Here is a 21288-nt window from a genome sequence, read left to right as displayed (position 1 = left end):
TATATTGTAGTTTTTTTAAACAATTCATATCTGACCAAAAAAATTAAATTAAATAATAAAAAAAATTAAGTCAAGTGTGTCCAAACTTTTGACTGGTAGTGTAAATATATATATATATTCATATTCAGGTCTTCATTTTGCCAAGTATATCTCAAGTTTGCCAAATGTATCTCTATTTTAGGATGCAAAAATACTGAAGAAGATATTGATTTAAAGTATTTTTTTAGCAAAGCATGTAACATTTAATGCCACTATCAATTTGAGACTTTCTGCTCTGGTTTAAGACCTTTTTAGGCCTTAAATTGTGGGACAGTGAATTTAAACTGAATATCAGCTTAAGACTTTTTAAAAACCTGCAGAAACCCTGTTGTCTGTTTTCTTTCCTCAACAACTAAGAGCTTTACCGATGTCGTCATCGGTCCGATCCACCGCATCCTTCTCTAGACACTCTCGCACCAGATCTCTGCCCAGAAGGGCCTCCGAGGAGCGCTCGATATCTTCATCCTCCTCCTCTTCCTCAGAGTCCACAGCAGCTTCAGGGAGACCGGATAGATCTACGTCACCTACCTCGCTCTCTGTGGCCTGTGGAGGAACAAACAGCATTGATTGAGGCTGCTCAGCTTTAAGAAAGGAAATCACAAGGCTTGTGTCCCATCGGACTCCCGCTTTCGCTGCTATTCAGCACTTCCTTTGTCATTAATGTCAATGTAATCTCAGCTAAGAAGGGACTTTTGAGAAACCTGCACAAGATTGACTGATTCAAGCTCTGGATGCAAATATCAGCTCCAGCGTTACGTTTACATGCTTTCCTGTCATGACCGCAAGTGCAGCGCTGCAGTTATTAATATCAGTGACATTCAGAGCAAACTGCATCTCAGAGCGCTGAGCTGTCATGTGTTTGAATAGTCTATGAATAGTATGAAAAACCCATGAATAGTCAGCAGTGTAACAATGCGTGTGAACAATGTGATATATAACACAGACAGAACAGTTTTTTTCCAAATCTCTCATTGTTTTGTCTGACCAGCAAAATATCTGAACACCAGAGGGAGTCAACACACTCCTAATGCACCTTCACTTTTAATAATCATCTGGTTCATATTTAATCATACAAATCATTAAACTCTTATTTACTGTGAGAATCCAGACAGATCTGATTTGTGAACACAATGCAATCATCTGATTTTGTCGGTGCTGCCAAATATCTGATTTCACCTGTAAATAAGGGGAGACACTGCAGGCAAAAACTGTTTTTTCTCCAACACTGAGCCATAAATCTCCACTACAGTAGCACTTACACACACCAAACTTTACATTTTTATTCCTGTCTATATCCTGAAGGTTTTTACAGAGGGATTTGTTCAGATATACTTTGCAATTATCAATGTAATCAATGAACTGAGTAAGGCGATTAACTATTAGTACATTTTTTACCCTATTCACCTGCAGTGTCTCGCCTTAAACAATAGCCTGCATTAAAATGTATTAAAAAAATTAATCAGTGAATGTGCATGTGTCTGACATTATTCAATATTTTCAGATAAGCAGAATTATGACTATTTCTCATTCTCTTGTCTGTGAAAATCTAATGCGTCATTGTGTACTTTATTAAAAGGTACAGTTCTTTCCACTTGAACACTTAGTTTCGTATTATGTGAGTATTGATTTGTGAATTCAGCATTGTGCATCAAACTGAACTGTGAATTGACAATCATCCATCAAATGGAACACAAATTGGTTCTGCTGATGAATCAGATTTTGGGATATCATTGGGTGCACGCATGCAGAATTAAAATCTACTGCTTGTCAAAGCATGTTTTCACATTTGTACTGTTTTTGAAAGAACACTGTGTCGAACTAATGTTAAATTAATATCATCCTTAGACTGTATGTTTTTTATATATGACCACAGCACCCCGATCATACATCACATATCAGCATTGACCAAAACTCAAACCTTTATACAGGGTTCGTACAGATACTGTAAAATGAAATTACAGAACTTTCAAAGATTATTTAAGCCCTCCTTATTTGATTTTTTAAGGACTTCAATCAGAGATCTCACTTATCATGTCTTATCTTTCAAATTCTACAAAAGTTGAATGGATAAATACAAATTTACTAATAAAAATTGCAAAAATAAAGTGAAGTACACACAAAGTATCACTACTGAAATATTACAAAGTACACTACACTTTTACTATAGTAAAACCATGTTTAATTTTCTTAAGGGATTTGTATTTGTGTATGGGCCAAAGATGTTTAAGCATAAAAAAAGGGTTTAAGCATAAAAAGTGTAATACTGCTTTAAATTGTTGTTGTTTTTACCAACATTTTTTTTTATTTTTCAGTTTAATTTAATTGCATTTTTGTTTTTGTTTTTCTGAGCAAAAAATAAATATCATAAATTTTTCCCTAATTTACAGACGTTTCAGTGTCATTCAGTGTATAAATCTTGTCAGGCATATTTACAACAAAATACAAATTATTACATATTATTAGATTAATTACTTTCACCCCAAAACCTAACATTTTTAAAATGTGCAACTAAACTAGGTTTTGCCCATTTGTCAGTAAGAATTTTTTATTAATTTAAAAAACAAAACTTAACTCCCCCCCCCCCCCCTTGTTCTTTTATATATTTAAATATGTACAAGTCAGAATAAGCACGTTGATAGAATTTCTACATAAATATTGTGTTACACTGAATGACAATGTAACATTATTTCAACCAAATTTTGACATTTTATTCTCCAAAAAATTATCTGAAATCTTAATGTGCTTTCTATGGACATAAAATCACTTTTGTCAATTTCTTTTGACATAGACATCTTAACGTCTTTGACCCGTATACATTCTTTCTTTTATCTTTGTTTTGTTTTTGTAACTGTACTGCCTTGATGGTTTGACGTTTTCTACTGTTTAAGAAAAAAGAAATCAGAAAAAAGATTCATGAAATCACTCTTGAATGAGCTTATTGAAAAAATGAAGCACTTATTTCATTGATAAATTGTCTTTCAATAATTCATGTACTTTTCAAGTTCCTCTTCAGAAATACTGCTATTTTCAAGTGTTTTCCAGGCCTTAAATTGCAAAAAGTTAAATTTAAGTACTCCAAGCACCTTGTACGAACCCTGTTTATATAAGCTATTTATTCTTCATCTATGTTGTATAACTGAGTAATGAGATGAGTCACTAATTTATGATCACTGGTTGAAAAATATGTATGAAGGCAGATAGCAGAGCTGCTATAGAGACAGGAGAGACATAAAAGTCACAGATCACTGAGGAAGTCAAAGAGGAACCAAAACCAGCACTGAGAGCTCTTCAGGTGATGAAGCGGCCGTACCTGGTAGATGTCTGATAGGCTGCTGCTCCCCGAGTCGCTGGCGATGCTGCATCCTGATTGGCTGGGCGGCATGTGCATCTGCTGGTGGGGGTGGTCTGTCAGGTGCATCTTGCTGAGGTCACCAGGAAGCTGTTCAGACAGGAGACAGGAAATGAGAAATGTTGAACTGAGGACATCATTTATAATGCAGCTCATGAGCGACCTGTCCGCCTCTGAAAGTGAGTGAGAAAAACATGCAGACTTTAAAACAACTCTAAAGGCCAGTTTAGACTGAGAAGGAATACTATAAAGCGGGGTATTTAATTACAGTTTATACTACGGACCGTTGAATTCTTGAATTTGATTTATTTCTGAATTATTTTCAGGAAAACGCACAGCGAATGTAGTTCCAGGCAGCTCTGGACCTCATCACATGTCTATATCACTTCGCCACATGATTTCAGTCATTTCAAAGGTCCTTACAGCCTAAAACAGCAAAATAACCAAAACCCACAACACCACTGGCCAAACTAATAAATACAGTAAACAATAGGATATAAACGACAGATTATTATTATTATTTATTAAAATGTATTTCTATTTCTAAGAATTCAACAGCCCGTTGTTCTTAATTCATGAGGTCCGGTCTGTACATTTTCTCCCCAGCAGTGGTCTGGGCAACACTGTTGAGGAGCAGTTATAAATTTCTGGCCAAATATCTGGGCAGCAGCAGAGCTTTGCAAAAGAAAAAAATCCTAAACAGTTAAAATAGTCATCAAAGATGAGGATATCGGACCCCGAAGGCCAAAGCAACTGATGTTTCATCAGTTGAGCCCAATTAAATAAGACTTTTAAAAGGTAAGATCAGACGATTTATCAGGATATTATTATTTTTACATTTAGATACCCATGTGACTAACAACTGTATAGGGCTTCAAGGTTTTCCTCTTGAAATCTTCGTTTTTATATTTTGCTTAAAATAAGCATCAAGCAACCAAACAATGTACATAACCAAAAAAAATAATTATTTGTCTTTCCTGGCTATCTACAAATAATTTTCCCAATTATAACAGTTTATTATGAAATGCTCTTTAATCGTACTATATGTGACCCTGGACCACAAAACCAGTCATAAGTGTCATTTTTTTTAATTGAGATCTATACATCATTTGAACGCTAAATAAATAAGCTTTCCATTGATGTATGGTGTTAGGATAGGACACTATTTAGTGGAGATACAACTATTTGAAAATCTTCAAACTATGGGGGCAAAAAAATCTAAATATTGAGAAAACTGCCTTTAACGTTGTCCAAATTAAGTTCTTAGCAATGCATATTACAAATCAAAAGTTAAGTTTTGATATATTTATGGTAGAAAATTTACTAAATATCTTCATAGAACATGATATTTACTTAATGTCCTAATGATTTTTGGCATAAAAGAAAGATCATTAATTTTGACCCATACAATGAATTTTTGGCTATTGCTTCAAATATACCCCAAGCACCAGGGTCACATATGTAAATGAAAAATCTTCTAGTCACAAACCTGGTTTATTTGAACTGTCAGAGTTGAACTGTAATGTAAGACAGATAAAAAATAATTTATGCAGTGTTTCTGCTGCTGTTGTTAAAATAACCACATCATCTGAAGCTCTTTTAGCACTTTCCATCTTTAGCAGAGGAGAGAAGCATCACGCAAAAGAGCGGAAAGGGCTTGGATGAAGTAAACGAGTGCCATAAACAAGTCTGAGCACTTGTGATGTGTACTGCTCTGCCCACAAACTCTAGGTTGTGTTAAGAATGCAAATATTTATCATCCTTTCTTACATTTTTGCATGTAAAATCATCACGTAGTTGATCAAGAGAGCTGAAAACAGAGCGCCTGTTGATGAGAGCGCTGGTGCGTCAGGCCTTTCATCCTGTGAATGAGCCGGACAGCTGTGTAAAGGGCATCCGTGGTTCGTAACTGTGGCATAAGGGCAAACGAGAGGCTCTGCTAATTGCTGCAGTCGTACTGTGCTCACTCACACGAGGGTCTCTCCCCTGCGCCTCAATTAATGATGCTGGGAGATTAAATATGAATGCAAGCTGCCTCCTGCCCTACATCATCCATACGCCAGGATTCACACACATTCAGAAACGTGCTTGCACGCTCACCTGGATGGAAATACACGGTATTCATGTGTTTGAGCTGTGTTTGAGCCTCACTGTAATACTGAAAGGTTCTTATACTGCAGCTAATTAAGAAAGCGGTGATGTTTTATGAGGAGGTTTTATGGGATGTAACTCAGGGACACTAAGAAACGATGTCCTTGTGGGAACTCAATTGAATTATTCATGCATCCCAACACGCTCACGTCTAGACGAGACAACATTCAGACTGACCACCATATCAACAGGACAACACGGCCCTGCGCTCAGACTTGTGTGTGATGCACTCTGTGTTTTCTACCATTTGATAAGATTAAAAAATGCCCTCATAAAAGGAAAAATGCAGGTGAAAACAAAATCCAGGGCAAATACTGGCCTTAATAAAACAGTATAAAGGTTAAAACAGCAGACAGAGAGTTTGAAAGCGGAAATGTCAAGCTGCATTTCCTGAATTAAAGTGTAAATAAAGTTCACATGTACATGAATCAGTGTTTCCCACAGTGTTGTTTTTGACAACCATCTTAGATTTAGTCTTAGTCTTTTGGACTAAAATGCTTCTTAGTTTTAGTCAAATTTTAGTCACTTCTAAATGTGATAGTTTTAGTCCAATTTTAGTCGACGAAAAGTAAAAAAGGTTTTAGTCTAGTTTTAGTCGACGAAAAGTCAAAAAGGTTTTAGTCTAGTTTTAGTCAAAAAAAGGGAAAAAAGTAGTCTTTTAACAAATTAATGTAGGTCAGTAAGTATTTTGCTGTTGGGTAGTGTCACTTATAAGTTCTGAAAATAGCAGATCTATAGTTCAACACAATGTGAGCTTCCGGATCGACTATTTTCACCAATAATTACAATAATGAAGGAATGTTTTAGATCATAAAAGACAAACAAGGATGGAATGCTAAAACGGCTTGCCATACTAGTACGGCAAAGAGTATTTAATGCTAAAATGGCTTGCCATAGCGTCAGATACTTTTTAAGTTTTAATTGGCATGCACAATAAGCGGAAATGTCATGCATTTTAAACGTCTGACGGACCACCCACTAACATTTTCGTCTATTCTCGTCTCGTCAACGAAAACTCACACACGTCTCGTCATGTTTTAGTCATCAAAGAGCACTTTTTATCTCGTCATCGTCTCGTTATCGTCATGAAAAAAAGTGGCGTCAACGAAATGATTTCGTCATCGTCATCGTTGACGAAAACACTGGTTTCCCATGAGTGAACCGAAAATATTTGTACAGATCTCATAAAAACATCATAGGTCTCTATCATTGTGTTCTGTGACCAAATTTGACAAAGCACCTATCAAAAATGCGTTATGTGCTTAGTGTTCATACAAATAGCAACCAGCTGCAATGTAATGAAGCACTGTGTTCATTTACACACAAGTGGGTCATGATCCCGGGTTTTCAGCATCTCTGAACAGTTTGATTCACATTGAACGCAGTATATTGTTATCATTCAGGGTGGATGATTATTATAGCCGTTCAAGTGCATAGCAAAGACCATGTGTTGGCTTTGAAAACAACAGCAAAATTTTTTGCCTATTTTGGATTTTTTGAAAAAACTATTTTTGTGAACTAGTCCTAGGTTTTTCACTTATCAATAAAAAAGTTCAGTAGAATTCTCTGGACTCTATAGGCCAATAATTAGCAAAGACTTGTTAAACTTTTGCGTTTTGGACAGCTATAACTAGTCCAACAAAAAGCCTATAAATTCTGAAACAAAACCCAAAACTTCACAAGATCAAGCAAGCTAATGTATCATAAGATTCTAAACAAGCAAGCAAAATGTTATGGATATCAGGTAAAGGTTGGCACTATAACAGTTAACAAAGTGAAAATGACTATTCCTTAGTAAATTACCATTAGACTAATGGGTTATTATATATTTTGTTCATATTCTACCACTTTATTTGCACTGAGATGTCACTTTTTGTTGTAGTGCATCACACTCTGCACTACAGCAAGTAAAAGTATGTTATGTTTTTTGGTAGGTGTCATGTGTGAGTGTTATAATTATGTTAGTCTGTGTGAATAGCAGCTGTTCATTTATACACCTGCAGGCGCTCGAAGATTGAGAAGATGCTAAATAAATATGATAATTATAAGATATTTTTGAAAAAAAGCACATTTTGATTTAACAGTGACTTATAAGCATTGAATTTATTATCTATTAAGGCTGTCAAGTGATTACAATTTGTAATTATTATCTATTTGTAATAATTGCATTGCCTATTAATTAATCTAATTAATAACAAATTAAATTACACATCAATTTTGGCTACCAACACAACCATTTTACGAATTTTTCTAAATTAGATTACATACAAAGTCAATGCAAAGACTCGAATAGACGCGAACGATATGAATTGGGGAATGTGATTGCCGTGAACGCGCGATTTACACTTTTTAACCCGAGCGGAAAATTTATATTATGTGTTATCGCACAAGCCAGTCACCAATGAGCTTACTGACACGTCCAGTTTGATATGTCCGGTTTTATCAGAAAATAGAGATGAGCATTACACAATGTTTATATTCACGCATGTGACACGAAAAACATCCCACAAGTAATCTAGAGCAAATAACTGTGAATATTCGCTTCGCTTTTGGTGTGCACAAACCATTAAAAGAGAAAAACATTGAATGGACGTTACAAAAATTAGATTTAACATTGCATGAATAACGATTCTTTTTTATTATTTTTAAAGGTTGTAACAGCGATTTCAAGCCTGAAACATAAAGTGTCAAAGTGTAGCACCGATTGTTTTTTTGGCATATCTCGGACCCTAGGCTGACCAGAGAGACGCGTTTTTTTTTTACAGTCGATTTATGGGGCAGGCAGCGAGCGGATCGTGAAGAAAGGTCAGCTGAATTTGACACTTTATGTTTCAGGCTTGAAATCGCTGATACAACCTTTAATTGAATATTCAAAATTTAAAAATATCAATCGGTTCGTTTAAACGGCTTATTCATTCAGAAACAAAGCTAGTGCCATTATTTTCGTTTGTGAAATTGGGACAAACAGCCTTCATGTTCATGTGATATTGCTAAACTATGTCATATATAATATAAGACAAACCCATACAGGGGCATTTTTTGCCATCATATCTTGAATTTCAGGACTTACAACTGCATTCTACAGACTGCATCACGCAGTCAGTCAGTTCTGGAATCAGCAACTGCATGAATGTAAAATGACATACAGATCTGTGTTAATCATTCTAACACTTTATTATTTCCATAATTAATCACTCCAAATTAACACAGCAAATCAACATCCCTACTAATGATCAACTCAGTTGCTAATAAAGTGCTCTTTTAAATAACGATTCACGTTAGGGGATGAGATGTTAAGTATCTCCAGCAGCTCAAACACGTCCCACAGACATGCTCCGTTAACACACACATCACATCAGCACTGTAGTGCTGAGAACACAAGCGGATCTCGGATCAGATTATGCAGCAGGACTCGGACACAAACTGTGCCATATGCTGTCCTGATGTCCAGCTGCATTAGTGCTGCATGTGAATGGAGGCTGAATCTCGTTAGACGCATCTTCCTGCACTAATTCACGCTCTCATAAATGAGCCTTGCAGCGTGCAGCTATGATCAATGTAGTGCATGAGGAGAGCCCTGCAGCACACGCATTAAACTCTGAGTGAACCAGACCAACACTGAGCTCCCTAAACCAACACACGCACCCCCAAACACAGTATTACCATAGACATCAATCATGAGGAGAATGCGCTGCTACTTTACTAAGTGATCAGATGCACCAAACAGCAGCTGGTCTACATTGACTTACATAGAACGAAAACAAATACTACGGAAGTCAACAGGGAGCAGAAACTGGTTACCAACATTCTTCAAAATATCTGCAGTGGAATAAGGAAACAGGTCTGACAGAATTGTCATTTTTGGGTGAGATATCCCTTTAAGGGCTCCCTGCTTTTTATTTTCCATCAAAATAAACGCTTGATGGTTTTAAATGCCATAACCATGTCAGTGGGGGATCTTTCTTGTCTTTTTTAAAAAGTATAAAGAAATAGAATGCTGAAGGAAATTCTAGGAAATAATCATTTTGAACTTTTTGCAAATAATATTCTAAAATATGCACACATTCACTATTATTTGTTCAGTATTTCACATTCAGTCACATTCAGTTAGGAATTACATATATCTTTTAAATGAATCACGCAAAATTTAGGAAGTCAAATAGTTTTTATAACTGCATATTTCAGTAGATATTAACATTTCTATCAGAAAACAGCTGTATAAACTTTACATACGGCCTGTAATCTAGAGAAACCCACGTTCTGAATGAGAACAGGTCTTTTGTCTGTCAAATAATAAATGTTTCACTACTTCAAGTTAAAACTGATGTTTCGCGCTTTGCAGTATTTTTTTTATTTATCTTACAATCAAATATTGCACTAGTAATGTTTCTTATTTGAAAATGATTTTATTTAGTAATAATAATAATATAGCTGCAAGCAGCGATTACCAGGATTCAAGTGATTTAAGCACTTATGAAAAAAGACATTAGGCCTACATATTATTTAGTAAGCCTGTAACCAACTAACATCAATTATTTAAAAAAGTATTTTTGACAAATACAGGTAATATGTCATAGAAATTTAGTGTTTTTTAACATTTATGGCTTTGATAGTGACACATCTCGAGGTCCGATCTCTCCAAATCTTGGCACGCTTGTTTAGAATCACCTATCGCATGTGCTCACCAGGTTTTGTGAAGCTTTGAGTTTTCATTTAGGCTTTATAGACTTTTGAGTAGACTTGAACAGGCCACCTTTCTAAACAACCCAAGTATAGCTTCCCAAAGGGTCAATTTTAACATTCTTTGATAATAATTGACCTATAGAGTCCAGAGAAATGCACTGCAGTGTTTTTATCCAGATTAAGTGAAAAACCTAGGACTAGTTTGGAAAAGTAGGTTTTTCACATTTTCTAAATCATTTAACAAACAGTCTGATTAACAGCAGTGGTTCTATTTGCAAAGTTGTTCGGAACGAAGAGGTCTATCATATTATACGAATATTGTGTGTATATGTGAAAACAAATGTGCAATATACAATCATTGATTTCGACCTTTAGGGCCTCAAGTCAAACAGGCCCTAGTTTCATTTCAGTAGGTGTCCGTTAACCTGGTCTAATAGATGCTCAAAGTTCATCTGCCTATAGCAGCCATGTTTTTTGAGATGCACAAATGTCCTTATAGTTGCTTATGGCACTTTGGACCAAGACCGTAGATACCAATTTTCACATCGATAGGACAAACAGTTGTATAATTATGGCCGTTTAGATTTTTTTTTTTCTTTATAGCAGATCCTCAACCTTTTTTCAGGAGACCTCAGATTCAGCTCTTACATATGCGTTGTGAGTTTGGCGAAGATGAACATTCTCTTCAAAAATATTATAGTGTTTTAGTAAAAATGGCCCTCCCCCTTTCAAATGTTTTGGCGTCACTTTGCGATGGAGAGTCGAAAGTTCACATTTTTCTTTGATAATTACTGATATTCACTCTCCAGAGAATCATCCTGCACTTGTTTGGTTCCACTTGGGCAACAAAAACTAGGACTAGTCCGCAAAAGTAAGTTTTTCAAAAAATGTAAAATACCTGAAAATCTTTGAGCGATTTCGTACTTTTGATTGCTGTAGCGCCTCCATCAGGCCAATTGGGGCAAGCTTTGGTGACGTTGTAGATGGTGTGAGTACTACCATCCCTTTAAGTTTCAAGTGTCTATGAATTACCGTTTGGTCTGCATCAGTTTTGCATTCAGTTTTTCGATCAGTTTTGTATGGAGATAGCTGATCTTTAGCCCTTCTAACAATTACAATAGGGTTTCAGCACTACATGCTTGAACCCCTAACAACAACAACTATACAAGAAAACCAGCACAGCAAACCTAGAACTTTTTAAATTAAACAGCATTTTAAATAGCATTTTTTTTAAAGATTTTTTCCCCAAAGAATGCAGCCCTAATAGCAACACAGTAAAACAACTTAAACGTCTTAGTAACCTCGCAATGCTCGAGCAACCACCTTTAGCAACTCATCATGCTAGAACGTTTAGCATGGACAGACAGACCACAGACAGAGAGACAGACAAAGAGACAGACAAACAGATGGCACGTTTGTATTTAAGTCAGTGCTATCCAGGGCCAAACAAGGTGCCAACCTACACCATGTGAGCACAGAGCAGCCATATGGCACCCTGCCCTGTCCTTACACTCCACAAGCAAAGCCAAGGCTCTTCCTTACAAAGACACACTCAATGTCAGACCTTCAACCTGAACTCACAATCAACTGCATGACGTCACACACTCATGGCACGATTACGGCTGATCTGATCCCATCTGCCTTCACACAACAAGTATAGGAAGATCAAAAGCTAATGAATCAGGATGGAAATGACAGATGCATCCTAACGCACACAGCATGTGTCCAAAAGGGAGGCTTCATAAAGGGAGCACTGTCCTCCTATGGATGAATAAAAACCATGTATTGATGGAAACACGAGGCCGATGTTTAACTGGATGGTGCAACATTATAATGAGCAAGGATAAATAATGTCCCTGCTGTTTTAAGCCTCTATAACCTTTACATACGGCCTGTAATCTAGAGAAACCCATGGTATTAATGAGAACAGGTCTTTTGTCTGCAATTGGTTTCACAGTTTGCCTTGTTGCACTGATTATAAACTCCTAGATTCAGTCATAAAAGCACAACTATACAGACATCAGTCTTTACTTGTGGAGCCATTTCAAAGAGCAAGCAAAAGGTGGCAGACGAATGGCGACGTAATCTTTCTTTCGAATAAAAGATGTGCTCTTACCATCTGAATATTATCCAAACAGATGCCGAGAGCTTTTAGCTTCTCTATCCTGGGAGGTTTAGGGTGTCATGTGGACAGGAAGGTTAGGCGATCAGGATCAATACACTCAGCATTAGTCTCAACACGTTCCTTTCCATCGTTAAATTATGAGTCAAGGCAAATGCTGCACTTTGAGAGAGCAGCTTACCTCCAGTTCCTGTTACTCACCAGATCTGCTGACTGAAAGTAAATCTATGAGTGAAAGCGTGACCATTGTCCAAACACAACAAAAACAAAAGTCAGAGTCTCTAAAAATTTTACCATTAGGTTAGGTAAATGTTAAGAAATGATGCACGTAGAGAAGTGGATCAGATCAAGACCTGCGATGATGGATTCATATATCACGACTGACTCAGAGGCTAAACTAATGTGTGAAGTACTAGGCGGATGATATTTCTGTTAAGTCATGTATGAGTGACGACACAGATTTATATCTTTACTCTGCAGTCACCTGACAATATCAGATATTACAGGCAACTAAAACTATGAAAAACATTCTTGTAAGTAGACTAAACTAAAATATGATAATAAACCTTAACTTATTTTTACATTTTTTAAGACTTGAAAATAATAAAACTATGTGAAATCAAACAAAAACTAAACTATGAAAACTAACAGAAAACATACAAATAGAACTGATCAAATGCATTGCAAGTCGCTCTGGATAAAAGTGTCTGCTAGATGCATGTAAATGTATATAGTAACTGTATAGTAACTATAAATAATGCTAAAATAACACTTGTTTGCATGCATTTTTTAATCAAAAATACTGACATGATGTAGCCTTTTGTATCTGGAGCCAGAACTGTTTTTATTCGGACAGTGTTTTTATAATGCAAAGCTCATGGCGCAAGACTCTTAAAAAAAACAAGATGTGACATGCACTGTACTGCATTTCTGGAACGCTTCTACAATTATTTCAACATATAACAGATTAGTCAAGGTCCATACAACCTCTTTCAACTTAACTTGATCATTTTTTTCTGATGCATGCAAACATATCTGAATGTACCCCATAACAAAGATCTACCAAGTCTTTTTGCACATAGAACAAAAACTGCAGGGTTTAAAGTGAGTCTGAACACGATATCTGCATGGCAAAAAAATCACAGCCCCGTCCTGTCCAGCATTCATCTATACTCTTAATAATGAAGCTTCTTTCACAGCAATGCAACAGAAGAACCATTTTGTGCAATGTCCAAGTTTCCATAGATGTTAAAGGTTTTCATGGAACCATCGATGCCAATAAAGAACATTTATTATCAGTGCAGACCGATATTAGTTTTCTTAAGAAGGGACGTGAAAGCTCCTGACATCCGAGAACTAAAACACTGATATTCGTCCATGGACAGCATAGAGGGGAAAATAGCTTTCAGAAGGCCTCTAATAACACTGCCAGGCGGATGGCTGCCAAGTTCAAAGATGGCCAGACCCCGGGACATTAATGGAGCCGGAGAGTGCAGCCGAGACACAAAGCTGAAGGCCAATTATCGGCTCCTGAATTATGAATGATGGAGATCTTCCAGCTCGGACATTTCACAGCAGGCCACGAGCCGAGCTCGGATCACTGCAACGTTATGAGGCTGCTAAACATCAACGGTAAATCACGAATGGAGAGGGAAAGAAATGTATGTTTGAGTAGAGCATTCAAACAGAAACAAATTGAAAAAAAGATAAATATATGATGCAAACTCATATTATGATGAACTGTAAGGAACTGGGATGCTACAGTGACATTGTATTATGAGGCCTAGAAAATAACGTGACCTTTGAACTACTTAACTTAAATGGATCACAGTTCACCCAAGCCTTGTGTTGTTCAAACTCGTAAATCCTCCGTGTAATAGATGTTAGTCAGATTGTCAATGTAAGTCTCCAGAGACTTTCACTGTATTACAGTCCCACCAGGATTTCACCTATGTGCGGCAGGATTTTGTGGATTGTTTTTATTTGGATACCACATTTATCATATTATGACTTTAGAATTGTATATTTACATAGTTATTTCTGTTCTAATCTAATGCACGAATCTAATGACATATATCCGATTCTTTCCAACTGTTTACACTCATTAAAGTCATAAAAGACTGTGTTTATTTGACAGCCACATGTCATTCGAAACAAGTACGGAGCGTTGTGTTTTTAGAAGAATTGGAATGTTTTTTAAAGCATGAACGCAATGGTCAAAGATACTTGTCTAGTGTGTGTTCATAAAGAAAAACATTAGCACAGTGGAATGAAAAACATGTTTTTAAAATTTTTTTGCAAATGTCTCAGTAACTTTGAGCACCAAAGTAAAAAGGTTATAGATTTAAAATGCATTTATTTTATTCTAAGTATAGTTCAAGTCTAATAACACATTTACTGATATATTGCTCAAGGCTTGATATAAAAATTGTATCAAACATTTAGATTATTTAGAGTACTACTTGTGCACAATACACTTTTCTTAATATTAAGTCTAAAATATTGCACAATCAAATATGCTTAAGTATATCTTTAGTCGCACTTCAGCACTAATTCCGCACAATTAAAGTGCATTAAATACAAAATTAGTTGTTCCGATTTAACTTTAAATATACCAGTCCAGTATAATAAAAGTACAAGTGCAGGGTATTTTTAAGTATATAATATGTAAATATATTTGTAGTATACTAAGCACAATTTTTTTTTATTTTAAATGCATTTTAGTATATTTATTTTTCACTAGGGTATTTTTTCATGATTATTTTAAATGCTAATTAGTTATTAGTGCAATAAAAATGTGTCATTTTGTTGATATTGTGTTGTGTTCCACAATCACAAAATGGCAGAAAACTTTTGAAAAAGACTGTCATTCACCCATATTCTCTTAAACTCCATCTGTGCATCAAAGAAGCACGCATGTTGATTCGTTCTGACAATGCAAGGGCAAGTAGATGATATAAGTTTTCTTTTTAGATCTAGTCTACCAAACGCGTAAACCACATAAAACAGCCTCAGTACTTGCAGTGTTAGTGAATGAGTAACACTAGAGTGAAGTGTGAATGTGCACAGGTGCCTGTGAGCTTCATAATGAAGACAAACACCAGGCAGACACGTCTGTCACACTCCATTCACGTCTAGTACGATGTCTTGAGCTGCACTGTAGCAGCATCAGGACGAGAGCGGGTTCCTGTCATAAATCATCATTGAAGCGACTACATATGTCCAGCAACAGCAGCTCAGACGTGTTGGTAAATTCTGGACTTGACTGTTGAAACAGAATTTCGAGAAGAGAGGAAGCCCAGAATCTCAGAGAAAAGAAAGTTCCTCTATAAACCCATCAGAGCGTAATCGCATCTGACTTTGCATGTTATTCTTCATAATCATTCACTATAAAGACTCCAACTCCTGTGTGACACGCCCACCTTTCACCATCCAATCAAATCCAGTGTTTCTCTTATTGAATGTGTGCTTTGCATGACGTTCGGATAGTTTAAAGTTGAGTTACTGTGAGCTTGACTTTTTGATGAGTGAAATGCTAAAAATTTGCAACGCTTTCAAAACATCGTTTTGTTTGTTCTAGCGGCCCAATCACACGAGTTTGGGGCGGGACTATCAGTTTGACTGAACAATGGCAGATGGAGAGTGCTTGGGAAACACTCAGAAATGGCACACTTACAGACAAACGTTTGACTGATGGTCAGAAACTGTGCCATGCGCTCCATTCTGATTTTTTACTGCATGGAAGATATTCCTGAAAATTAGATGCATTCAGTTCAAAATAATCTTTCAGATGCTTTCCACTGTCTCTAGCATTAGATGCATGAAGAAAGAAAGGAAAACCGCATGCACATCCACAGTAAAGCACAAACGCACGCAATCGACACACACCACAATAATGACATCACTTACTTTGGAGGACCACGGCTGCAAGCAGTTGGCATAGCAACGGACGAGGAAAGCCATTTCCGAATAACAGAGGGAAACTTTCCAGCGAAAGAGAAAAGCAAGAGCAAGTTCCACTGAGGATCCAAATGAATAAACACTCGACCTGGAGGTCACAGTGATGTTAAAGAACGAGTGAATCACGCAGTATCCGTGTCATCAGGGATCAGCCAGGATTTTTTTCTGCACACACTTACAGAACCCCATCCAGAGCCATCAGCGTTCCACAAACTTCCTCTTCACATGAGCACAACTCCAGGAGTCCAGAAAACTCTATGCACACGTCTGCACCCTTGCGGTCCCGCGCTGCACCCAATGCAGACGCTTTCTGGGGAGAACAGCAGAATCCGGCTCTGGGGCTCGTCCCGCTGCTTCATCCAGCCTCCGAGAGCGCATCGCCGGCCGGAGACTCTCCCTCGAGACACGTCCATCGATTGGACACTCTGCCACTGAAGACGGAGCGTCTAGAAGTGAGAGGCACGGAGAGAAGCCCGGCAGAAAAGCATGACATCACCTGTGCTGGGAGGGGTGGGGTGGGACGGGGGGACTGCATTAGAGCGATTGGCTGCGCGGAGGAGAGGAGAGGGAACGCGAGCATCTTTATTGATCAGGAAACAGCTAGCGTCTTCTGTAAACTCCACTGTGCGCAAACACAGTTCATAAATGACAAATGACGGGGTGCATAAATCACCGCCGGGAGAGACGGATGGAGAAATCCGCTCGTTACGCTAATGTATTCCTTTTGCACGCGCACCGCTGTTTTGTGAGCGTGACAAAGGTGCATTTCTGCATTAAAAACACTGTCGCTTCACACTGAAGCTTTTGGTGCTTCTCTGAAGATGCAATGGGAAGTGCGTCTGAATCCCATGCCTGCTCGCCTCAGAAGCTAAAGCATGACATCATCTCTTTCAAAGGCAGCCAATGAGAGCGCAGCACATGGAGCTTCCCGAGGAGTGAGAGAGGCGCTGCCTCTGAGCGGCTTCGCATCCCACAGTCTGGTTGGCTTAAGGCACAGATCAGAGAGGCAGCATGCACGGGGAATACTTGAGAGCGGAACCCCAAGATGGCTTTTCTGCAGGGTTTTTATGGCTGTGTGCTATTGCATTTATTTGACATGAATGCTTAACATGTACCTGCATTCAAACAGGAACAGTAAGCGCACACAGAAATGGCATGCAATGCAGTGGTGGTGGAGTTCACTTGGAATCTGTTTGCAAACATGATCAAAGCAACATACCTTGAGTTAATGTTTTCCACATCTATGTAATAACAATTGTTTTTAGATGCAATACATATAATCATTTCTTCAGATTAGACATGAAAAGCATATTTACCATATTAATAAAAAAGAGAGAGAGAAAGAGAAACAAATTGCTACTACATTATAATACATGCAATTATATAATATTCAGGTGGTTTAAAGGTTCCCCAAAATATTAGACAAATCAACTTGGCAGAACAATGCGTTGCATTTTGAGATTTTTATGTAACGTGTGTAGAAAAATCTGTGTGATTAACTTCCACAATAAGAATTAAATTTAAAAAAGTAATCAAACACCTTAACCAGCCTGACACAGTATTACTGTCTCAACCAATGAGGTGTGCTTAAGGCAGAACTATCTGTTTGTCTGACCAATGGCAGCAAGGGGTTTTAAATATTTTGAGATATTTTTACTATTTAAAAAAAAATGTTTTCTATTTGAATATATTTTAAAATGCAATTTATTCCTGTGATCAAAGTTGAATTTTTCAGTGACTTTAGTCACATGATGAAATCATTCTAATATTCTGATTTGCTGCTCAAAAAAACATTATTTTTATTACGTTGAAAACAGCGAAGTAGAATTTTTTTCAGGTTTCTTTGATTAATAGAAAGTTCATAAGAATGGCATTTATCAGAAATAGAAATCTTTTGCAACATTATAAATGTCTTTATCATCTTGCTAAATAAATGTATCAAGCTTTTGAATGGTATAGTGTCAATTTGTTAATAATTAGAATAAAAACAATAATAGTAATAATTTTTATATTTTATAATTTTTTAAATGTTTCTTGAACAGCAAATCAGCATATTAAAATGATTTCTGAAGGATCATGTGACACTGAAGACTGGAGTAGTGATGCTGAAAATTTAGCTTTGATCAAAGGAATAAATTACATTTTAAAATATATTCAAATAGAAAACAGTTATTTTAAACAGTAATTTTTTTCCATACTATGGAAGTCAATGGCTACCATCAAGCGTTTGTTTACGAACATTCCTCAAAATATCTTCTTTTGTGCTAAACAAAAGTAAGAAACTCATACAGCTTTGAAGTTAAGTAAATGATGACAGAATTTACATTTTTGAGTGAACTATCCCTTTAAGTCCACTCACTGCAAACCTGCTTTAGCCATGTTTACTGAGCACTTGAACAGACCTGCGGTGCAGCTGTAGAGAGCGTAAACAGACAACAGACAGGATGTACTTCCTGTCTGAGAGAGTATGTAAGAGGTTGAGTGTCATGGTTGTTGGTTCAGAAGCCTTGACTGGTGCGCACGGAGCATTAAGACACACAGCGCATCAGTGCCGGAGGACAGCGGCGTCTCGCGGCTGATTAATGCGTCTGTGCTACTAACTAATGAGAGCGCACTGAGGGAAGGGGCGTCTGTATGCCCACGGCTCTCACTGTCTCTGCAGCTTTCAGAAGAGTGGAAGTGACAAGCTGGTGGGAATCAGACCACCCGCACAATACCTTGAAGGAACACTCCACTTTTTTTTGGAAATAGGCTCATTCTCCAACTCCCCCCGAGTTAATAAGTTGAGTTTTACCGTTTTGAAATCCATTCAGCCGTTCTCCTGTTCTGGCGATATCACTTTTAGCATAGCTTAGCATAGATCATTGAATCCTATTAGACCAGTAGCATTGTTTAAAAATGACCAATAAGTTTCCATATTTATCCTATTTAAAACTTGACTCTTCTGTAGTTATATCGTGTACTAATACCGGTGGAAAATGTAAAGCTGCAATTTTCTAGGCCGATAAGATTAGGAACTACACTCGCATTCCGGCGTAATAGTCAAGGAAGTTTGCTGCCGTAATATGGCCGAAGCAGGAGCAGTAATATCACGCAGCGCCTGGAATTAGTTCCCAGCTAGATTAGCATTTGCACATGTGCTCCTAATCTTAAATAATCTTTAAATAATTAAACTAACAATTACATTAAAATAAAATAAAAAAATAAAAATAAATAAAGATGTTTGCATACAAGTGCATTGCTCCCACATTCTTTTTTATAAATGTAGAATCAATCATGATTTAATTAATTAATTAGTTAATTAATTTTTTATTATTACAAATAAAATAATTATTAGTAGTAGTATTAGTATTAATAATAATAATGCTTTCATTGATGATAATAATAATTTTTATATTCATATATATTTATAATAATATTAATAATAATAACAATAACAGTGCCACCAAAGAGAATGAGCTGTTGGTTAGAATTTTCTTTTTTACATTTGATTTATTTTTAACATCCTTGGTATTCATGAGAGTTTATGAGAGTAGTCAAATTTAACAACTGGTTTTGTAAACCAGATTAAAATATATTAATAAAAAAAAAAAACAATTTTAATCAATTACTTAAATGTCATTGTATGGACAACTGATATGATGACTTAATCACTGTCAGTTTCTCCAAAAACAAATTGTCTGTTTGTGTTTCAGGGAAAATCCATTTTTGCCATCTACATAGTGTCCACTACTAGGGAGTTACCGTCTGCAGGGTTCACACTTCCCTTCCTGCTATTCTTCCAGCTCTTCGCACACGCACGCTTCCTGTGGAGCATGCTCAGATCTGAAGCACACACAGCAGAGTGAAAACCATCCATCATGAGAGATCTCCTCTGCCGTAAGTGGATGAAAATATGAAGCGGCCCATGAGGCCGAGCTGGATGATGTCATCCTCTAAATTTAGACCTCCAGCGCAAACAGCAGCCGCAGAGATGCTCCCTCACAGAGCGTCCATGTGAGGCTTCCAGACAAGTGCTACAATACCGATTCTCAAGCACAGACGCAGAAAACAAGACGAGCACTGCTTGACAGTTTAAGGTCGCTCTGACTTCATTACACAGAAGGAAAGCCGCGGGCCGCCTCTGATACAAGGATATTAAAACCTGCTTGTTCTGGCAGATCAGAGCGTTTGTGGAATCTAATCTGCACAGAGTCACATGTACATGAAAAGCGGCGCTCCTGCACTGCAGCTGAAAATACCCACTGATGCATCGACAAGCGGTTTATAATTGCATTGAGATTCCATAAACCAGAGCGCTAAAAGTGGAAAATGCCATTACAATGCTTTATAGTTGTGAGCAGAAACTGGTTCAAAGCTCTCTCTTGGTTATTAGCATATTGATAAAGTGTTTCATGAGCATGCGCTGTGAGTCTGTTCAGTGCATGTGCTTCATAAGGAAAGAAGCTTGTCACAATTAAGGCTTTATCAATGTCTCTTCTGCTCATCAAGGCTGCATTTATTTGATCAAAAATACAGAAAAAAGGTAAAATTGTGACCCTGGACCACAAAACCAGTCTTAAGTCGCTGGGGTATATTTGTAGCAATAGCCAAAAATACATTGTATGGGTCAAAATTGTAGATTTTTCTTTTATGCCAAAAATCATTAGGAAATTAAGTAAAGATCATGTTCCATGAAGATTTTTTGTAAAATTCCTACTATAAATATATCAAAATGTAAATTTTGATTAGTAATATGCATTGTTAAGAACTTAATTTGGACAACTTTAAAGGTGATTTTCTCAGTATTTAGATTTTTTTGCACCCTCAGATTTCAGATTTTCAAACAGATGTATCTCGGACAAATATTGTCCTATCCTGACAAACCATACATCAATAGAAAGCTTATTTATTGGGCTTCCATATGATGTATACATCTCAGTTTTGTAAAATTTAACCTTATGACTGGTTTTGTGGTCCAGGGTCACAATTGTGAAATATTATC

At 36.9% G+C, this 21288-nt stretch overlaps 1 protein-coding gene across 4 annotated transcripts in view; it reads right to left on the bottom strand.

The window, feature by feature from the left end:
* The window catches only part of rapgef6 (Rap guanine nucleotide exchange factor (GEF) 6), a 130669-nt gene that overhangs the window by 52586 nt on the left and 56795 nt on the right, over nt 1-21288 (bottom strand). For 3 of the 4 annotated variants that reach the window (XM_073824732.1, XM_073824731.1, XM_073824733.1), the window contains exons 7-8: nt 3350-3478; nt 405-582 (exon numbers count right to left, since the gene is read on the bottom strand). In XM_073824732.1, the coding sequence (XP_073680833.1) occupies nt 405-582; nt 3350-3478 (307 nt within the window). Of the gene's footprint in view, nt 1-404; nt 583-3349; nt 3479-16253; nt 16716-21288 lie in introns of those variants that run through there. The other variant, XM_073824734.1, reaches the window with a different exon arrangement.

This window comes from Garra rufa, chromosome 19 (assembly GCF_049309525.1).
Source record: "Garra rufa chromosome 19, GarRuf1.0, whole genome shotgun sequence".
NCBI classification, from domain to species: Eukaryota; Metazoa; Chordata; class Actinopteri; order Cypriniformes; family Cyprinidae; genus Garra; species Garra rufa.
Note: the sequence above shows the minus strand (reverse complement) of the source record. Positions and strands in the feature narration are given on the sequence as shown.